This window comes from Rhea americana, unplaced genomic scaffold (genome assembly GCF_003343005.1).
Source record: "Rhea americana isolate MKP2758 unplaced genomic scaffold, rheAme1 scaffold_388, whole genome shotgun sequence".
NCBI classification, from domain to species: domain Eukaryota; kingdom Metazoa; phylum Chordata; class Aves; order Rheiformes; family Rheidae; genus Rhea; species Rhea americana.
In genome coordinates, this window is record NW_028186521.1 from 23,672 (window position 1) to 41,205 (window position 17,534).

Here is a 17,534-nt window from a genome sequence, read left to right on the forward strand (position 1 = left end):
GCAGATGCAGGCAGGGTCTCCATCAGTTGCCCCGGAAACAGCTGCAGAAGGAGCAGAGACCCAGAGTTCATGTGGAATGAACTCAAAGAGCAGCCTGCACTCAGGATAACACACCTAATAACACTTCAACCAACACAGCCCCCAGGCCTCCCCCAGGCCAGAGGGCCAGGAAGAGACTTGCAAGGAAGTGCTAGGGGAGAATCACTCCAGAAAGTAACACTGACTTTTCCAGAGCAGCATTCAGCAGAGCTGCACGTCACTCCAAAATGGAGGAGAGAGGCAGCTCTGCAGGGCCCTTGTAAAAGCAGAGCTACTGTGGAGCATAAGGAGCTATGGGATTGTGTGGGCTGCTGGGGTCTACATCATTTTCAGGTAAGATGAATAACAAGCTAGGAGTGAAATGGAAATGTTGTGAAACTGTAAGAGATGAAATCCATAGTAAGTTTGAAGTGCTGGCCAGAAAGACAGGGCCGGAAGGTGGGTGCATTGCAAGGTGTTGGGCTGTGGAAGAGTGCAGAGCACGGGGTGGCTGGAGGCAGAAGTAGCGCAGGGTATAGAGCAACAGTGACAGGTCAGGGATGACCTGTGGCCTGACCATTGGCGCAGGCAGTACTTGCACTCGTGGGCAGGGCTGGGGAGAGGAAGACATCAAGGGCACTGGGGAGGGATTGCAGTGCACTAGGAGTGCCAAGCTGGGGAAGCAGGGTAGCTGGGCAGCGGAGGTGCCAAGACAACCCACCAGCAGGGTAGAGGTTTGGCAGAGGAGAAGAGCCACAGCGTGCAGAAACAAAGCATGCTCTAGCTGATGATGCCCTGAGTGGTCACATCTGACTGCTGTTGACCACAGAGGCCAGGTATGATGCTGGGAATGGCCCACAGGGGTGGTACTAAAATGGAGAGCTGGAGTCAAGGCATGAGAGACTGAGCAATGGGATGACCAAGAAAGCTCTCGTGTACAGGCACAGCTCTACAAGTGCACAGGCCAGTAGCAGATGTAAATGTCAGACAGACCCAGTGCAGGATGTTACTGGTTACAAACAAAYGGGCACAAAATTCCCATGGCACAATGCAGGTTGGAAATGAGCATTTCTACATCAATGTGAGACTCCAGAGCAACTTCCTAAAAGAAGCATTAGGAACAAACAGCCAAACTAACTTTTAAGAGACCTTAATGCTTGCAAGGTTTATGAAAGAGACTGTAGGATACAAAGCCTGGGACATGACCTGATGATGCAGCAAGGCCCTTTCAGGCTCAGGCTCAGTCTCCTTGACTACAAGCTACATGGCAGGCATGGACTAAGCTGCAGCTGAATTGGTATATGGCAGAGCAACAGAGAGTTCGCATGCTCATGGGCTTCTGCAAGACATGGCAGTGCTACCTCATCAGGCATGGAGCTGAAGAAGCAGCATCACCCTGAAGAGAGACACAAGGGATTTAGGACACGATGCACAAGCAGTGAGTCTGGGTTTGTGGAAGGGCTGTGGCAGGGCTGTGCAGCCAGGTGCTACAAAGCACATGAGAGGTGAGAATAGGTGCAAGCGAGGGGACTGCAAGGAGCAGGTGGGTCTCTGGAGAGTGGATGAAGTAGTATGCATGGTGCCTGGGGATACAAGCGCAGAGGAGGTAGCATTTGCGTGCATGCCCTCACTGTGCTGGCGGGGCACGGCAATGCTGCCAATGACACAGCAGGTGTCTCTGGTGCRTCCACTGTCCCCTTTGTGGATGATTAGCATGTTCGCAAGCGTTTGCAACCAGAGATTACCATTTCATGCGACTGTGGGCAAAGGAGCTGGAACCTGGGAAATGGTGAATGAGGTGAGCTATGAGAAACTGAGCATGGTGAAGCAGGGAATAGTTTGGCACGTGTCTGTGAATGCTGTTGGCTTTGGGAGAGAGCATGTAGAAGCTGTAAGGGTAGATGTGTGGGGCTATGGCTGAGGTACAAAGAGTGTCTGGGGATGGGGATCAGTGAGGCAAATACAAATGGAACTGGGGTACAAAGTGGAGGGGTAAGGGCAATGACTGGTTATGAGTATTAAGTCAGGCACAGGGGCAGAGGCTAGGATGTGGTTTGTGGCATCCAGCTCCAGGTGCTGAATCATGCAATGACACAGCAATTGCGTTGGCACATACAGGAGGTGTGGAGGAGAGTGCTGATGGGAAGGGATGGCAAACCTAGTGAACGAGGAGGTGGTTTTGGCAGATGCAATGGTTACTATTACAGTTAGGATGCCCCTTGGCTCACCAGGTTATTGGATGTGAGGCCTGGAGTACCCTAAGGTATCTACAGCAGGATTTTTGCTTGCAGAATAAGAAGGTACAGGTTAAAACCCCCCTCTTACCTTCCCCATGTGACTGTCCCAGCTGTGAGCACTGGGATGTAGCCTGGGGAGGGGAAGAAGTGCAGTGAATGCACAGAATTCAGCGGTTTCCAGAGAGCTCTGGATAGAGCTATTCTGGGCACAGGGCGAGTTTGCCTCTCTGTGTCCAGCAAGAGAGCTCAGGGAAAAGGAGACGGCACCACAGCTTGTTAGGATCTGTCCCAAAGAGGGCCTGAGCCTGGTGCTCACATGCAGGAGAAGGGGCTGCAGCCCCTATCCTTGGCCTGTGCCTTTTCACTGGCTGAAGGTTGTAAAGGTTCGGAGATGTGTGAGGGTCAGAAGGAACCTCCTTGTCCTTCCCTCTAGCACCAGAAGAGTTAATGCCTTCATGGGGGACTCAGCTTTTTGGGAACACCAGTCACCAAGCCATCCCCTCCTAAGCTGGCTGGGGCTGCGCCCCTGGCCACCCCTGAGCCTGGGCATGGTGATGCTATGGGGACAGTGTGGAAAGGAGAGAAGCACACAAGGGCACCAAGGGGTGAGGGGACCACAGAGGGGATGGGGAAGCTGCCTCCTGCAGCCACAGCCCTGATGGGACTGGCCTGGGGTGCTCTGACTTTTCCAAAACTGTCAGGCAATCGTGTCACACCTCTGCAAGCCTTGTTGTACCCTGGTGACCCTGCAGCCAGCCTGCTGCAGCATTGCCTTCCTGGCCCTTGGTTGCCACGGTTCCTCAGCAAGAAGGATCAGGAAAACACCCCAGCCCAGGCCCAGGATCTGAAGTGCATGGTGCTGCCTTTGCTGCCTCTCTCCCTGGCTCCCCCGCACGCTGCTCCGCCAGGCACAGGCCAAGTAGAGCCTTTGCACCGGGTGGCTGGGTGCGAGCCCGGCCGCCCGTGCCGAAGTCTGCACAGCACTTTGCCAGCCACAGTGCGGTGTAACTGCTAAGTATGATGATGATTATTACTCTCCAGGACTGGAGGCAGGAGAAAGACCTGATGCCATGGGAGCCCCACACCTGCCAGAGGTGCAGGGTGTCTGCAGTGTAGTGGAAGCTCTCCAGCTCCATGCATCTCTGCTTGGCGGGGATGGAAGACTTGGTGTGTCCCAAAAACCAAGTTTTATTTTGTGTTTCTAAATCTTTAAAATCCAGAGTGTCTGAAAGGAGCTGTTGGTTTTTAAAAAGACTTTAACATTCATTCAGTCAGTCACTAAAAACTCCCATGAGTCATGAGAGTCCCAGGGAAGGGGTGCAGGCACCACCTCATCAGCATCTCAACAAGTCTAGAGATATATAGATTTAGTAAAATTATAACAAAATCAGGTGGCTATAGCTATAGATATAGATATATAGATATTTGCTCTCTCTTTTCAAATATATAGCTGATTAAAAAGATGCAAAATAAGGATGACTAGGACAGAGTGGGAATCCTGTAATTCAGTATCATCTCTTGTAGATCATCAGCTGCTCTCTATATAAATGCACGGAGATTATATATTATCCATCAATGTGTCCCTCTTGGAAACAAGACCCCAAACCAAGAGGAAATAAAAGATCTCTCCCCCCCACCCCCCCACCCCTTTGAACGTTGGCAAAGCATTTTTTGCTGGATTCCCCACCAGCCTCCCTCTGACATCCCCCAAACATGCTTCTATCCATGCGGTTTCAGTCCCTCTCTTGCCAGGGCAAACCAAGGGCAACAGGGCAGAGGAGCACAGAGTCCAAATGCTAGTCTCTCGCAAGGTCAGCACAGTCGTCTTGCTTTCCTGCCAACGGGCTTGCTCCTCTCTAGGGTGGATCTGCTGGAGGAGCCTAAGGAGAGGGTCTGCCCAGGGATGAGTGGCTGTTGCAGGAGGGAGCAGGTCTAGCGACGCTGCGGCCGCCATCCCAGCCCCTTATCTGGGAATGGCCCTTCCACAGCGACCTCCGAGCTGGAGCCCTTTCCTGTCTGAGTGCCAAGGGGACTGCCGGGCTCTCTGGCAGCCTCCCCTGCTCCCAGCAGCGACAGCCCGCGGGCTGGGCAGCCCGAGTGACGGCCCTGCTCTGCCTCCTGCAGCAGCCCTCGCCACCGGGTCCTGCCTCTGCTGCGCCCACCATGCACCTCCGCGGAGCTGCCTGAGCTGCTCGGGACTCCTCACCAGGGCCACCTGGCCCTGCCCGGGATGTGGCCTGGCAGCACCATGCTTGGCCCGCTACACTCCCTGCCTCGGCACGCAAACTAGCACTTCACTGCCTTTCAAACAAGCCCTCTTCGAGGACCTGTGAAATGTGGTCAGTATTGGCTCACAGAAAAACCAAAGCAGAGCCCCTTTGCTAAGAAACCCTTCCCTACACCAGGCTTGATTCCTCCTCTGCACCAGCGACACTGCCCTGTTCCCCTAGTCTGAGCACAGGCAAACCAGGTGTTACCCTTCAACACAGGTCCTGAAATGGGGAGCACGGGCCCACCAGGACGTGGCTCCTTGGCCCCTCCTGCCACCAGCGACGCCCCTAGGGAAGAGCACATCAAGCGATATACAGGCCAGACTCTCTGGGAGAAACAGAAAAGAGGATGTATTTCATGCAACATTCCTTTTCCCGAAGGCGTCGTCGGTCTGGTAGAGGCTGAGCGGGGTCTGCGTGTGCATGGCACACCTGGGCTGTGTGTCAAAGAGCGGGAGCGCCTCGGCTCCTCGCCCTTCAGTGCAGTGCTCAGAGTAGAAAGAGAATTAAATTGGGTTTTATTAGTCTAGTAGAAACGCCCTCCCCCCCCCAATGTGGTGGCTCTGGAAGAGGCCAGCGCTGCCTAGGACGGTCAGCTGTCTACCAGCTGTTTGAGTGCCCGCTCAATGTTCATACGGTGCCCGACCCGTGTTACCCCCAACTCCACAAAGTCCTCCTTGGTGAGGGCAGGCAGATGCGTGCCCTCTATTTCATGGTCCTCAAACTTGTCTCGATGCTCCACCAAATTGATGCTTTCCAGCCAGTCCCCGACGTCGTACTTGTTCCACAGGTGGAGGGGTTTCTGCATGAAGGGCCTTGGCGGATGGAGGGTGTGCAGGGGTGGCCCTGGAGAAGGGGAAGGGGATGGGGAGCGGCTCCGGGCACTCACACTCCTCACCACAAAGCGCACCTCCTTGGGCTCATGTGGGATGGAGAGACTGGAAGATTTGAGGATGGTGGGAGGGGTCAAACCATAGGGCCGCACGGTGCTGAGAGGCTCTGTCCGATCCAGAGCAGGCTTCACAGGACTGGGGGTACGCCGGGTTACAGGGTAGTGACTGCCAGGTCGAACTGTGTAGGTGGTTCCGGAGCTCCGCTGGGAAATGGTGCTGAGTTCTCCTAAACTACTGAAAAGTCTGCAGAAAGAACGATACAGCAAGAGAGAGAGAGAGAGAGAGAGAGAGAAGAGAGAGCAAAGGGCAGGGGTGAGGTGGAGATCCCCAGACACAGGAACACACAGCTACAATATACATGGGGGGGGTGGCTGCTGGAGGGCCAGGCCAGCCTGAGACAGGAGGGGTGGCTTAGTAGCAGTCGGGGTTGGGGGGGAGGGTAGGTGCTGCCTTGGAGAACTTTAGCCAAGACTTTCTTGCAAGCCCTGCTCCAGAGGAGGCAGAAAAGGTTTGAGCAAGTATCTCCGCATCCTGGCCAAACCTGTCCTAGGCACAACAGCTCAGAAGCCCATTGAGACCTACCAGAGAGGGATCTGTTCCTGAAGCCCCCTCTGCACACAAGGACTTGCAGGTGAAGACTCTGTACCTCAGCCTGACTTTGCTCTTTAGTAAGCTACAGCAGAACTGCACTAAGCAACACCAGCCCCACCTCCCACCAGGGCCTGCTCCAGTTTCCTCTTGCTAATGTCACTAACTTCGCTTTGCAGTCAGGTCCCAATGATAAAGTCAGAACAAAACATAAAACTCTGAAGCACATCTGCCACTCAGAGGCAGAGCCCCTTTCTGGGACTAGAGAGAACTTTCTGGCATCTCTGCAAGTAATGGAGTATGGATGGGAGGACCATTATGCCACTCCAGAGGTGGAGACAACAGGACCTGATTGACACCAGCATGGTGGTGAGCTAGTTAGTGCAGAGTGCACAATGGGTCAAGGCCACAAAAAGGCGCCTGGAGTGGTTCTCATTTAAGCCTTGGTCTGCACGCTTGTGTGTGTTTGGTGGGCACAGACAGGGAAGGTTGATCAGTGGCCAGTTCTTCCCAGAGCAGTGAGTTTTACTTATTGACGAGGRCTGTGCTATATGCTGATGCATTGGTCAAAGTGTTCTCCAGTGGAAGAGGATCTGATGGGAGACAAGGCACACTCCAAGAATCCTGTCCTTCTGGGATCACCTGCTTTTCTTTATTCCCTCTCTCGTCATAAACAAATATTCTTGGTATTTGAAAAGAAATGGATCTACAAACTGATAGGACAAATTCACGGCAGGTAAGTCTTTTGAGCATAATGATCTAAATGAGTCCTTTAGCCTGGGAAGTCTCAAGAAGGTACCCTGCTGGGCTCGGAGTTCCTGTCCTGTTTTGAGTACTTTCTCCAGAAGTGCCCACTGTTGTTTGCTGTTAGAGATAGGCTTCTGAATTACAGAGACTTTGGGTCCGTCCTGTATGGTGTGCCTGTATGGTGTGCCAGAAGGCAGTGAAAGCTAATGTAGTGCAGTGAACCCACTCTACAGCTTTGATTACTGCACCATGGTAATCTCCGATTACCTTGATTACTGCTCTTTGATTTGGCTGCAGTTTGGTAACACGCACCCAACAGAACTTGTCGGTCTTAGCGGGTGAACTATCCTGTTGTTACTGTGAGATAAGAACACAAGCACAGATCATTACTGGAGAACAGGTGGTGCATGGTAACCTGTTATCCCTCAGTAACTTCTYTGCATGTCACATTTTCACAGCTCCCAGGAGAGTAGCCAAGATCAGGTCTGAACAGGGGCCCATGTCTCACAGCAGGTTGGAGTCTGAACACGCCTATAGCACCAGTGCTGCAGATTCAGTCAAGTGTGAGTACTCTTGAAGGCAAGTAAGGCTCTACAGGTTTGGATCTGCATATCCATGTGCCARGAAGTATGGCATTATTAGTGTTGTTCTGGCTATTGTTTTGCTAAATAGTCTGTGTCCACTAATTTGGCTCAGTATCGATTTGCTTCTTCTCTGAACTAACTGATGAAATGCAACAGAACTGCAGCTCTTTAACGCTTCTAGGCTGGAGGCTGGTAAGCAAACATAGTGTGGCTTAACAAACTATCTCTTTAACTCAGACACACCACTAGCCAAAGAACAGAAGACAGTTCAAGTTCCTGCTAATCCAGTGAAGTCAGAGCTTTAAGTTCAGTGCTTGAAGGGTGTCAAGCTTGGGATTCCCTTGCCAGCATGAGCAGATAGCCAGTCATGGTGCTCCTTCCAGGTCCACAGTAAGCAGGGCTCATCCATTCCTGATGCACGTCTGAGTTAGGTTGTGAAAAGACAGCACCTGCGCACGTGTGTGTGTGTGTGGGGGGGGGGGCGGGGCATCCTCAGGGCTGTCTCTGCATGACACCTCTATGGAGAGCTCTGAATACTCTGTATGATACATGTGTTTCCCTACTACTCTCCAAGCACTGCCTTTGCATTTCAGGTCATTCCACCTCAAACTTACTCTCTGGAGAAGTTAAAGGTTAAAGCTAGCTATATAAGCCTGCAGTCACTAATGCACATATGCCATACAAGATCCACACTCCTGGGAGGTTAATAAGTACTAACGATTTTTTGGAGTGATGACTCTGAAAAAATTAGCTTAAAAAAACACATGCAGAATGATTCTCCTTGAGAATAAGGGAGGGGGAATAATGCACAAAGCAAAAATGCTCTGCAAGTATCTGCACTGAATTCTATCATGCCAATAGTTTCAAAAAATTCTGCAGAGATTGGACATAAAGATGTCACTAGGAYGAAGACRTCTACAGACTGCTAACAYGTCTAAATATGAAGTTTTGTCCATRGTCTGTGGGCTTAGACACTTTTCCTCTCATTTTCTTTATATCTGGCACAAAAAGCAAGAGGCTTATAAATAAGTGTGATGATGAATCAAATTTGGGAAGCTCCATCAATATAAAGGAGGAAGAACTGAAYGACCTTGAAGACTGCAGCAAAAGAAACAGAATGAAAATGACAGTACAAAATACAAGGTCCTACTTGCAGGTCTGGCAAAGGATCTCTGCTGTCAGCTAGTGCTCATCCACTGGAAATGATGAAGGAAGAGAATGTTCTGGGTCTACTGAAAGACCTCAGGATGACTAGGAGGCACCAATGTAGCGCAGTCATGAAAAAGGCAAAAGAAACATATCTGAAGTGTGAATTTCTCACAAACATAAAAATACATTAATATCACCATACAAGACATTTAGAAATCTCACTTGAAATTACGAATACAGTTCTGGTTATTCATGTTCAAGACAGACAAATTCAAACAGGAATGGATACTATGCCTGCATCTTGTCTAACCTGCCAAGGGTGAGACAGAGATGGAAATTATTGTCAGGGTATGTGAAAGGAGAAGAGATACTTGAGCTAGAAGATATGAGGACTCCAGGTCACAAATGCATGCTCATTGGATAGTAAAATATGACATCTAGTTGTCAAATCGATAGCTGCGTTCAGAGGAAGCTGGCAGTCCATGAGGCAGGCATTTCACATGTAGAATCAGTAYGCTATTATGGCATACTCTGTGCAGCAGTCTGAGACAAAGCCACGTGGCTAGCTTTTAAGGCATGCAGTTAGCAACACAAAGTTACTGTGTGGAGATTCTTATTCTGTACAGTTTGGAAAACAAAGTCTGTGTCCAGACATGAATTAATCCATAGCTCCTAGTAACAGAGGATGAATGAAGGCTGCTGCCTTCCCACTGACGATTTCAGAGGGCAGCAATGCACTACATGTTCATGACTCTGGATATTTTCTGCACTGTTACATATTGGGCAGTCATTCAATTTCTACTTGGATGGTGGGTGATGAAAGCTTTCATGCAAGGCTCTGTGTGGTCTGTGAATGACATGTTATGTACCAATGGCGTAACAAGGCGATTTAGGATGTGAACTCAGACAGTGGAGCTTTGTCCCTCTGTATTCTCACAAGTGCTGCAATTTGTCCTGAGCATTTTTTAATTTAGTCTGCAAATAGAAAGAGTTCGTGACTGTGAGGCACCCTTCAGGAAGATTTGGGAAGTTCCATAAATGGGTAAATCGGGCCATTATTCTCTGTTTGTGTTCTGGTGTTATTGTTGCCCTTTTTTCAAGAGAGAGTGCTAAGACCAGCATGAAGATGTGCCAGAGAACAGCAACCTCAGCACTGTTGTCACTACACTTACACTAGTTTTGACCTGCATGTTAACAAGTAATTAACCATTAGCTGCTGAGATGCTGGGGGCATTGTGGCTGTCTGGTCTCACAGGTTACATTGCTCCAAGTCCTTACCTGGGCAAGTCTTTATCAGCTGGTGGATTCTTCAGAAACTAAGCCTGAGACCTTGCAGGTATTCCAGACTATCTACCCTCATCCACCGGTACCACAGAGAAGATGCACAGAGGCAGCAAGGCCAAACACAGTAGTTTTGTGTGCGTGCATTCCCATGGGAAGTGGTGGCTACCTGATGGCTCTCCAGCAGCATGGGCACTGCAGACAGTGAAGATGCGTGTCTCACATTAGACCCACATCATGTGGCAGACTGGGGTGCAAGGTCTCCAGTGCTTTCAGCATGTGATTTCTTCTTTTGTTATGTGGCCTACAGGATCTGAAAGGTTGGCTCTTTCTGCTCTTGGGGCTAGGGCTTGTTGGAACAGCATGTGAGAAATTAGCTGGGTACTCAAGCTTCCACGGCTGCCATATCCTTGAAATAATGAGACAGCAGTGCCAAGACAAAGCCTTCTGGCCATGGCTGGTCAGGAGATGTAGTCTGCAGCTCTGCTCCCTCCGCTCTCTGCAGAGCACCGATTTGGTCAGCGCAGTGCTCTGTCTGAAATACACTGTTGGCTCTCAACGCTTCCAGGAACACTGTTCTGCCARTCACACATTCTGCTGCAGGCAGTGTGCAAGGGTCTCTGATGTCCTGTCCAGCACTGGCACCTCACTTCACTGTGGGTTATTAGTACAATTATTTGCTCACAGGTACTTCATTCTGATCTGAAGCAAGGTAAGTTTCTGTGGATGTGTTCCTTTACAAGTGGCATCTCAGAGCAGTATCTTTTCAGAAGACTTGCACTTATGCATAGCAATAATAYCAGCTGAGAGGGTTTTCACTGGATCACTGTTTGCTCTTCTTCACCTCTGACTGGAGATGATTTTTGCATGTTGGCATATGGCTTTTGCCAGAGGAATACACATTGACAAAGAGGCGCACCAGCCAGCTGCAGCCAAGCTGAGGCCATGTTGTATTTTAGGATGACGCTATCTAGGCCTTTAGCTTTGTGAATTTTAATGAACCACAGAATCACAGAATGGTTGAGATTGGAAGGGACCTCCGAAGATCATCTAGGTCAACTCCTTTGCTCAAGCAGGGTCACCTAAACCATGTTGCACAGGATTGCATCCAGGCGGGTTTTGAATGAGAAGGAGACTCCACAATCTCTCTGRGCAACCTGTTCCCGTGCTCTGTCACTCTCATGGTAAAGACATTTTTCCTCATATTTGGATGGAACTTACTGTGGTTCAGTTTGTGTCCATTGCCTCTACCTAAGTGTTGTCCACTTCTCCTTTAGGCAATATCAAGTTGACACAACTCTGGAACTCAGAAAGGAAAATGAAAAATCACTCTTCACTTCCCATTTGTGGTAGTCCTTCATCTGGGCCTTAGAGACCAGCAGCAAAAAAAGGATAACTTTGATGTGTCCTAGCTTTCACTGTGAGTTGGGAGGTGGTAGCCCTAACCACTGGTACAAGGCTGCCTTCAAGTTTTTTTTTGTTTGTTTTTTTTGTTTTGTTTTTTTTTTCCTGAACAGGTGAATTGCAGGATCTGGCAGCTCTTCATGTCTTGTGGAGTTCAGTGGCTTGAATGTGTTAGTAACAGTAGGATTGCTGGTTGTCTCGATTACTGACACTTCGGTGTGAACAAAAGAGAAAAAAATCAATCCTTTGAGACATGGAATGGAAGGCCTGACTCTTACACCACAGCATATGAGCGGTACTGACTGAACTCAGTAGAGAAGAGGAGAGCAGATCTCATGGGAAGTAACCTCTTAATATATGCAAAGAAATATCAACTTACTGAAAATTGAAGTTATATCCAAAGAAAAAGGAATTATGTATTTGTAGGACAGCTAATTAAGCCTTCTGGGAATATTTTACTGAAGGTATTAACAAGCAGATTTCCTGAATGAGTCACTAATGGATGAGTATTCTTTCAGTGAACTCTGTATCTCAGTCCGAATTTCTTCAAGAACAGTAAATGCAATCACAGATTCAGTAGCTGAAGTAATGCATTCCTTATAATCCCAAAGAAGAATGTATCTCTCGCTTAACAAGACTTTCTTTTACTGTTTTAGGATCCCTAAAGTGTTTTCATAGTGACCTAAAAAAAAACCCTGGCTTTTCATTAGAATTGCATTAACTGTGCTATGAGAAGGATTCACTTTCTGTGATAAGCAACCTTCACCAACCGATCAGTGAGACAAAAGACTGCCCACATGATTCTCCATCAATGCACGGTGCACCGAAGGCTCTCGTGAAGATCTCTGTGCARTAACAAGGTCAGTGCTGCCTGTGACCATGACGAGCCTGTGCTTTAATGTCAAGATTAGAGACTATTCCTATCTTTCTTTGCTTGAAATACAGAYGGACACTTTGGGTCTTCCTGCCTAGAATGGCACCACACCTCTCCAGCTCCCATTTCAAAAGGATCTTGATTTTGTCCTCTAGAATTTTTTCATGAAAATTGTCTCTGAAGAGAGAGGGCAAGAGGGAAGGGTGTGGAAAAGAAAGAGAATCTCTGGATAACCTCCAAAACAAAAGTCAGAAGCACTTCTGCTGGATGCTCTCTAATACACTGTTTTGTAAGTCAAAAAGATATAGAAGGGCAAGCAGTATTTTCCATCTTCTTTCTGCAATTTAGATCCTGCTGACAGACAGAGTTCAGAAAAAATTTTTTTTGGTGTACTCCTGGTGAAGGAGTATGGGACTGTTTCAAAAGCTAGAAAAAAAAAAAAAAACGCTTCTTCACAAAGCCTTGATATAGTCCCTGTGATCGGAGTGCCAAGAAAAGCCTAATCATGAAGGAACTATGAAARTCCTTCTCTCTCAAAAACTGTAAGCTCTAGCTAGACAGCAAACCCACAGARAAAATATTGCAGCCATACTGCTTTTCACATAGTAACTGCAGTGGTAGCACACAGAGCTGCATTAATGGAATATTTATGAACTGTTCTCAGGGACCATTTTCCCGCCCACTGCTCTTCCTTAACTGCCGAATTTCAGAAAGAACTTTGTTACTGGCTTTCAGCAGAAGAATCCARAGAGAGGATAATCTTATTCCCATAAAGAAATGTTGCTCAGAAASGGGTATGCAACAGTGCATGAGGCTTATCTGAAAAACTGCTAAGAACAAGGTTCTAATTTTCTGGTATCCTTTTCTTAGGTCTCTACTACTGCAGCCAGTACTTTCATTAGAGAAGATAAATCTGGCACTCCTAAATTATCCTCTTTCACAGTAGAAAAACAGAGGGATGCTGAGAAGGAACACCTACAAAACTGATACAAACAAATGGGGTTAATTGAACACAATGTACTGTCTCTCCAGAAGGCAAGAAAGTAACTGCCAGTATCTGCAGGGACTGACGATGCTGAAGAAGCACTGGAAGAGGAGTTCTTTTTCAGATGAACAGAAGAATAAGCAAAGAAGGAAGCAGGAAAGTAGCTGTTCAATTTTGTAACTAAATGGGTTGCTATACTTCAGTTTGGAGTCTCCTGAGCTACAACAAACACAGAACCCACAGGCAGTACTTGTGGAGGAAGTCCCATGAATCAGGGCAGCTTGTCTTATGGAGCAAGGTCTGTAAAGATAGACTAGTATGAGCACAAGATCTTGAGCTCTTGGCAGATGTCAGACTTAAAACGCATAGACGGATCAACAATGAACATTTGCAACTGGTCTAATATTTCCAGAAAGTGTCAAACCAATGTGCTGTCTAGAGCTCGGTTCTGTATGCAATATGTCCATATGAAGCTTTCAGAGAGGAGACACTTTATAAAGAGGCACAACTGCATTGCACATGCAAAATCAAGCTCATGCTATCTAAAAGCAACCGATTTATTGCACAAGCACAGTATAATCAATTTGTGCAAATTCAGTGGCCATATATGTGCTGCCATTCAGAGAGACCTGGACAGGCTGGAGAGCTGGGCAGAGAGGAACCTCCTGAGGTTCAACAAGGGCAAGTGCAGAGTCCTGCACCTAGGGAAAAATAACCCTAGGCACCAGTACAAGCTGGGGGCTGACCTTCTGGAGAGCAGCTCTGCAAAGAAAGACCTGGCAGTGCTGGTGGATGACAAGCTGACCATAAGCCAGCAATGTGCCCTTGTGGCCAGGAAGGCCAATGGTGTCCTGGGGTACATTGGGAAGAGTGTTGCCAGCAGGTCGAGGGAGGTGATGCTGCCCCTCTCCTCAGCCCTGGGCAGGMCTCATCTTGAGTACTGTGTCCAGTTCTGGGCTCCCCAGGACAAGAGAGACATGGAGSTACTGGAGAGAGTCCAGTGTAGGGCTACAAAGATGATCAGAGGGCTGGAGCACCTGCCCTATGAGGAATGGCTGTGAGAGCTGGGCCTCTTCAGCCTGGGGAAGAGAAGACTGTGGGGGGATCTTATCAATGTGTACAAGTATCTGAAGGGAGGGTGTCAGGGGGACGGGCACAAACTCTTTCCAGCTGTCCCGTGTGACAGGACAAGAGGCAATGGGCAGAAACTGAACCACAGGAACCACAGGAAGTTCTGCCTGACCGTGAGGGGGAATTTCTTCCCTGTGAGAGTGATGGAGCACTGGAACAGKTTGCCCAGAGAGGTTGTGGAGTCTCCTTCTCTGGAGATATTCAAGGCTCACCTGGATGCAACCCTGTCTACCATGCTCTAGGTGACCCTGCTGAGCAGGGAGGTTGGACTAAATGATCTCCAGAGGTCCCTTCCAACCTTACTGATTCTATGATTCTATATTTAGTACTTCCACAAATGCAATAGGCTCAGTTAGAATGACTGCACATCAGTTTGAACCAGGATGCCATCTGCCCAGAAGTCTCAGGTAAACATGCAAGATCCTCAAAATTTGCTCAGACTTTCCAGTGGAAATGTATGCATTTCTGGGAGAACTCAGAAATAGAGTAGCTCTATACCCTTTTCCCAGAACAATAACTCCTTTGTACCGGACTACAGATCTGTTCCTTTCAGTAATGCAGCCCGCTAAGAGTGCCAAAAGAGGTCCAGTGAAYCTCTCGTTCACCCAGTTTGTGAACACGGTATTTGACAAAGTAAACAACAGGGTAGCAGGCAAAAAAGCCTTGCACACTTGCTGTGGTGCGTTGGGGAATGCCAGCCATGAGGCAGCTCAGACAAGGGGGCTAATCGGGTATCTGCAGTGGGTCCACCTCATGCAGCACTGGCTGTCTAACAATGTAGGCATCTCCTCCTGCCATGGTTTAGCTCCCTCAATAGTCAATGGAGAGGAAGTGCAACCCGAAGRCAGCAATCTGTCTTTTCCTTCTACTCGTTATAGAGTTGTCATGGCAACATGGTTAGCCTAAGCACCTGACGTTTAAACAGCTTATGTTTGGCAAGTGGCAGCCCACTCTTTCTGCCTAGTCTTGGTTTACAGACGTTGTCCAGGTACAAAGCAAAGCAATTGCTGTAACATCACAGGAACTCCTATCTTCAAGAAGGCAAGGAGGATGATCTGGGGAACTGCAGACCAGCCAGCCTCACCTTGATCCCTGGGAAGATGATAGAGCAAATAATCCTGGAAACCATTTCCAAACATACTAAGGTCAAGAAGGTGGAGTATTCAGCATGGCTTTACAAAGGAAAAGTCATGCTTGACCAACCTGATAGTCTGATATGATGAAATGACTGGCTTGGTGGACGAGGGGAGAGCATTTGATATTGTTTATCTTGATTTTAGTTAGGCTTTCAATCAACTCCATCTCCCATAACATTGACAAACTGATGAAATATGGACTAGATAAGTGGACAGTGAGGTAGACTGGAAACTGACTGAACTGCCAGGCTCAAAGGGTTGTGATCAGTAGCATGAAGTCCAGCTGGAGGTCAGTCACTAGTGGTGCCCCCAGGGACAGATCAGGTGCAAGTACTAATTTAATATCTTCATTAATGACCTGGATGATGGGACAGTATATGCCCTCAGAAAGTTTGCAGATGATATAAAACTGGGAGGAATGGTTGATAAACCAGACAGTTGTGCTGGCATTCAAAGGGACCTTACCAGGCTGGAGAAAAAGACCAATGGAAACTTCATGAAGCTCAAAAGGAAATGCCCAATCCTGCACCAGTGGGAGAATAAATCCATGTGCCAATACATGCTGGAGGCCAATGARCTGGAAAGCAGCTTGGCAGACAAGGGTGTGGGGGTCCTGGTTGACCACGACCCCGCAATGTGTCCTTGTGGCAAAGAAGGCCAATAGCCTCCTAAACTGCATTAGGTAGAGCACAGCCAGCAGGTCAAGGGCGGTTATCCTTCTCCTTTACTCAGCATGGGTGAGGCCACATTTGGAGTTCCAGGTCCAGTGCTGGCCTCCCCAGTCAAGAGAGACATAAAGCTACYGGAGAGACTCCAGAGAAGGGCTACAAAGTTGATTAAGGGACTGGAGCTTATCTCTTATATAAGGAGAGGCAGAGAAAAGATGGAGTTCTTTAGCCTGGAAAAGGGAAGGGTCAGGAGGTCTTATCAATATGGAAAAATATCTGTTCAAGAGGGAGTAAAGAAGATGGAGCCTGACACTTCTCAGTAGTGCCCAGTGACAGGATGAGGGGCAATGKGCACAAACTGGAATATACAAAATTCCACTTAAACATAAGAAAAAGCTTCTTACTGTTAGGATGATCAAACACTCGCTGCCCAGAGAGATATTTGAGTCTCTATCCTCGGAGCTATTCAAAACCTGACTAGGCATGGTCCTGAGCAACCTGCTCTATCCAATTCTGCTTTAAGCAGGAGGGTTGTTGGACAGGGCAATCTCCAGAGGTGCCTGCCAACTTCAGTGAATCTGTGATTCCTTGATTCTGTAAACTGAGGCTGTGGGGGTCCAGCACAGATCTGTGATCAGCCAACAGTGCACGTGCAGATGAGAAAGCAGTGTTTCACACACGCCCGATACTATGAGTCACTCCTTTTTGGCTGTAGCTACCCAGTGGCAGAGTCCTCTATGAAGCTTTATGCAGAGAGCGCTTGTGCTGGTATCATCTATACTGATCTTCCAGCCACTGTCCTCAACTTTCACTGGCCCACATGAAGCAAGTGAATAGCAACATATTCCTGCAGCACAGTCAATGCCTTGCCATCCCTGCCAACCTGCACCATTTCAGTATCAGCTTTAACTCCTCACTGCCTATAGCTGTGGAGAACGCTGTAAGGCCTTGTGAGCATCAGCTGCCCACAGTTGGAGAATATGCTTTTTGGTCTACAGATTTTAGCTTTGTCCTCTGCTGTCCATCTCTTCACACTTATTAACACTGAACTTTTTTGTTGTCGTGTAGTTTATTCCTCTAGCTTGGCTAGTTTCCCCTCTAGTTTGCCACTGTTCTCTGTAAGTTCAATGACCCAAGTAATTTCATGTCTTCTGCAAATCATGATATCTCAATAATTACTGTGGTTTTCAGATACTTAATAAATCTGCTAAATGAGATGGGACTCTAGTACAAAATAACTGAGTCTCTGCTATTAACCTGCTATCATCCTGGGGAAGAGAAGACTGAAGGGGGGATCTTATCAATGTGCATAAGTATCTGAAGGGAGGGTGTCAAGGGGATGGGGACAAACTCTTTCCAGTTGCCCCATGCAACAAGACAAGAAGCAGCGGGCAAAAATTGAACCACCTGAACCACCTGAGCATGAGGGGGAATTTCCTCCCTGTGAGAGTGACAGAGCACTGGAACAGGTTGCCCAGAGAGGTTGTGGAGTCTCCTTCTCTGGAGATCTTCAAGACCCGCCTGGATGCAACCCTGTCTAACATGCTCTAGGTGACCCTGCTTGAGCAT

At 48.3% G+C, this 17,534-nt stretch overlaps 1 protein-coding gene across 1 annotated transcript in view; it reads right to left on the bottom strand.

The window, feature by feature from the left end:
- Positions 1 to 3,908: 3,908 nt before the first annotated feature.
- Positions 3,909 to 17,534, bottom strand: part of LOC146591093 (SH3 and multiple ankyrin repeat domains protein 3-like) — a 184,340-nt gene continuing 170,714 nt past the window's right edge. Inside the window, exon 12 of the mRNA XM_085313471.1 lies at positions 3,909 to 5,661. Coding sequence (XP_085169597.1) covers positions 5,118 to 5,661 — 544 coding nt within the window. The 3' untranslated portion in view covers positions 3,909 to 5,117. The remainder of the gene's footprint in view (positions 5,662 to 17,534) is intronic.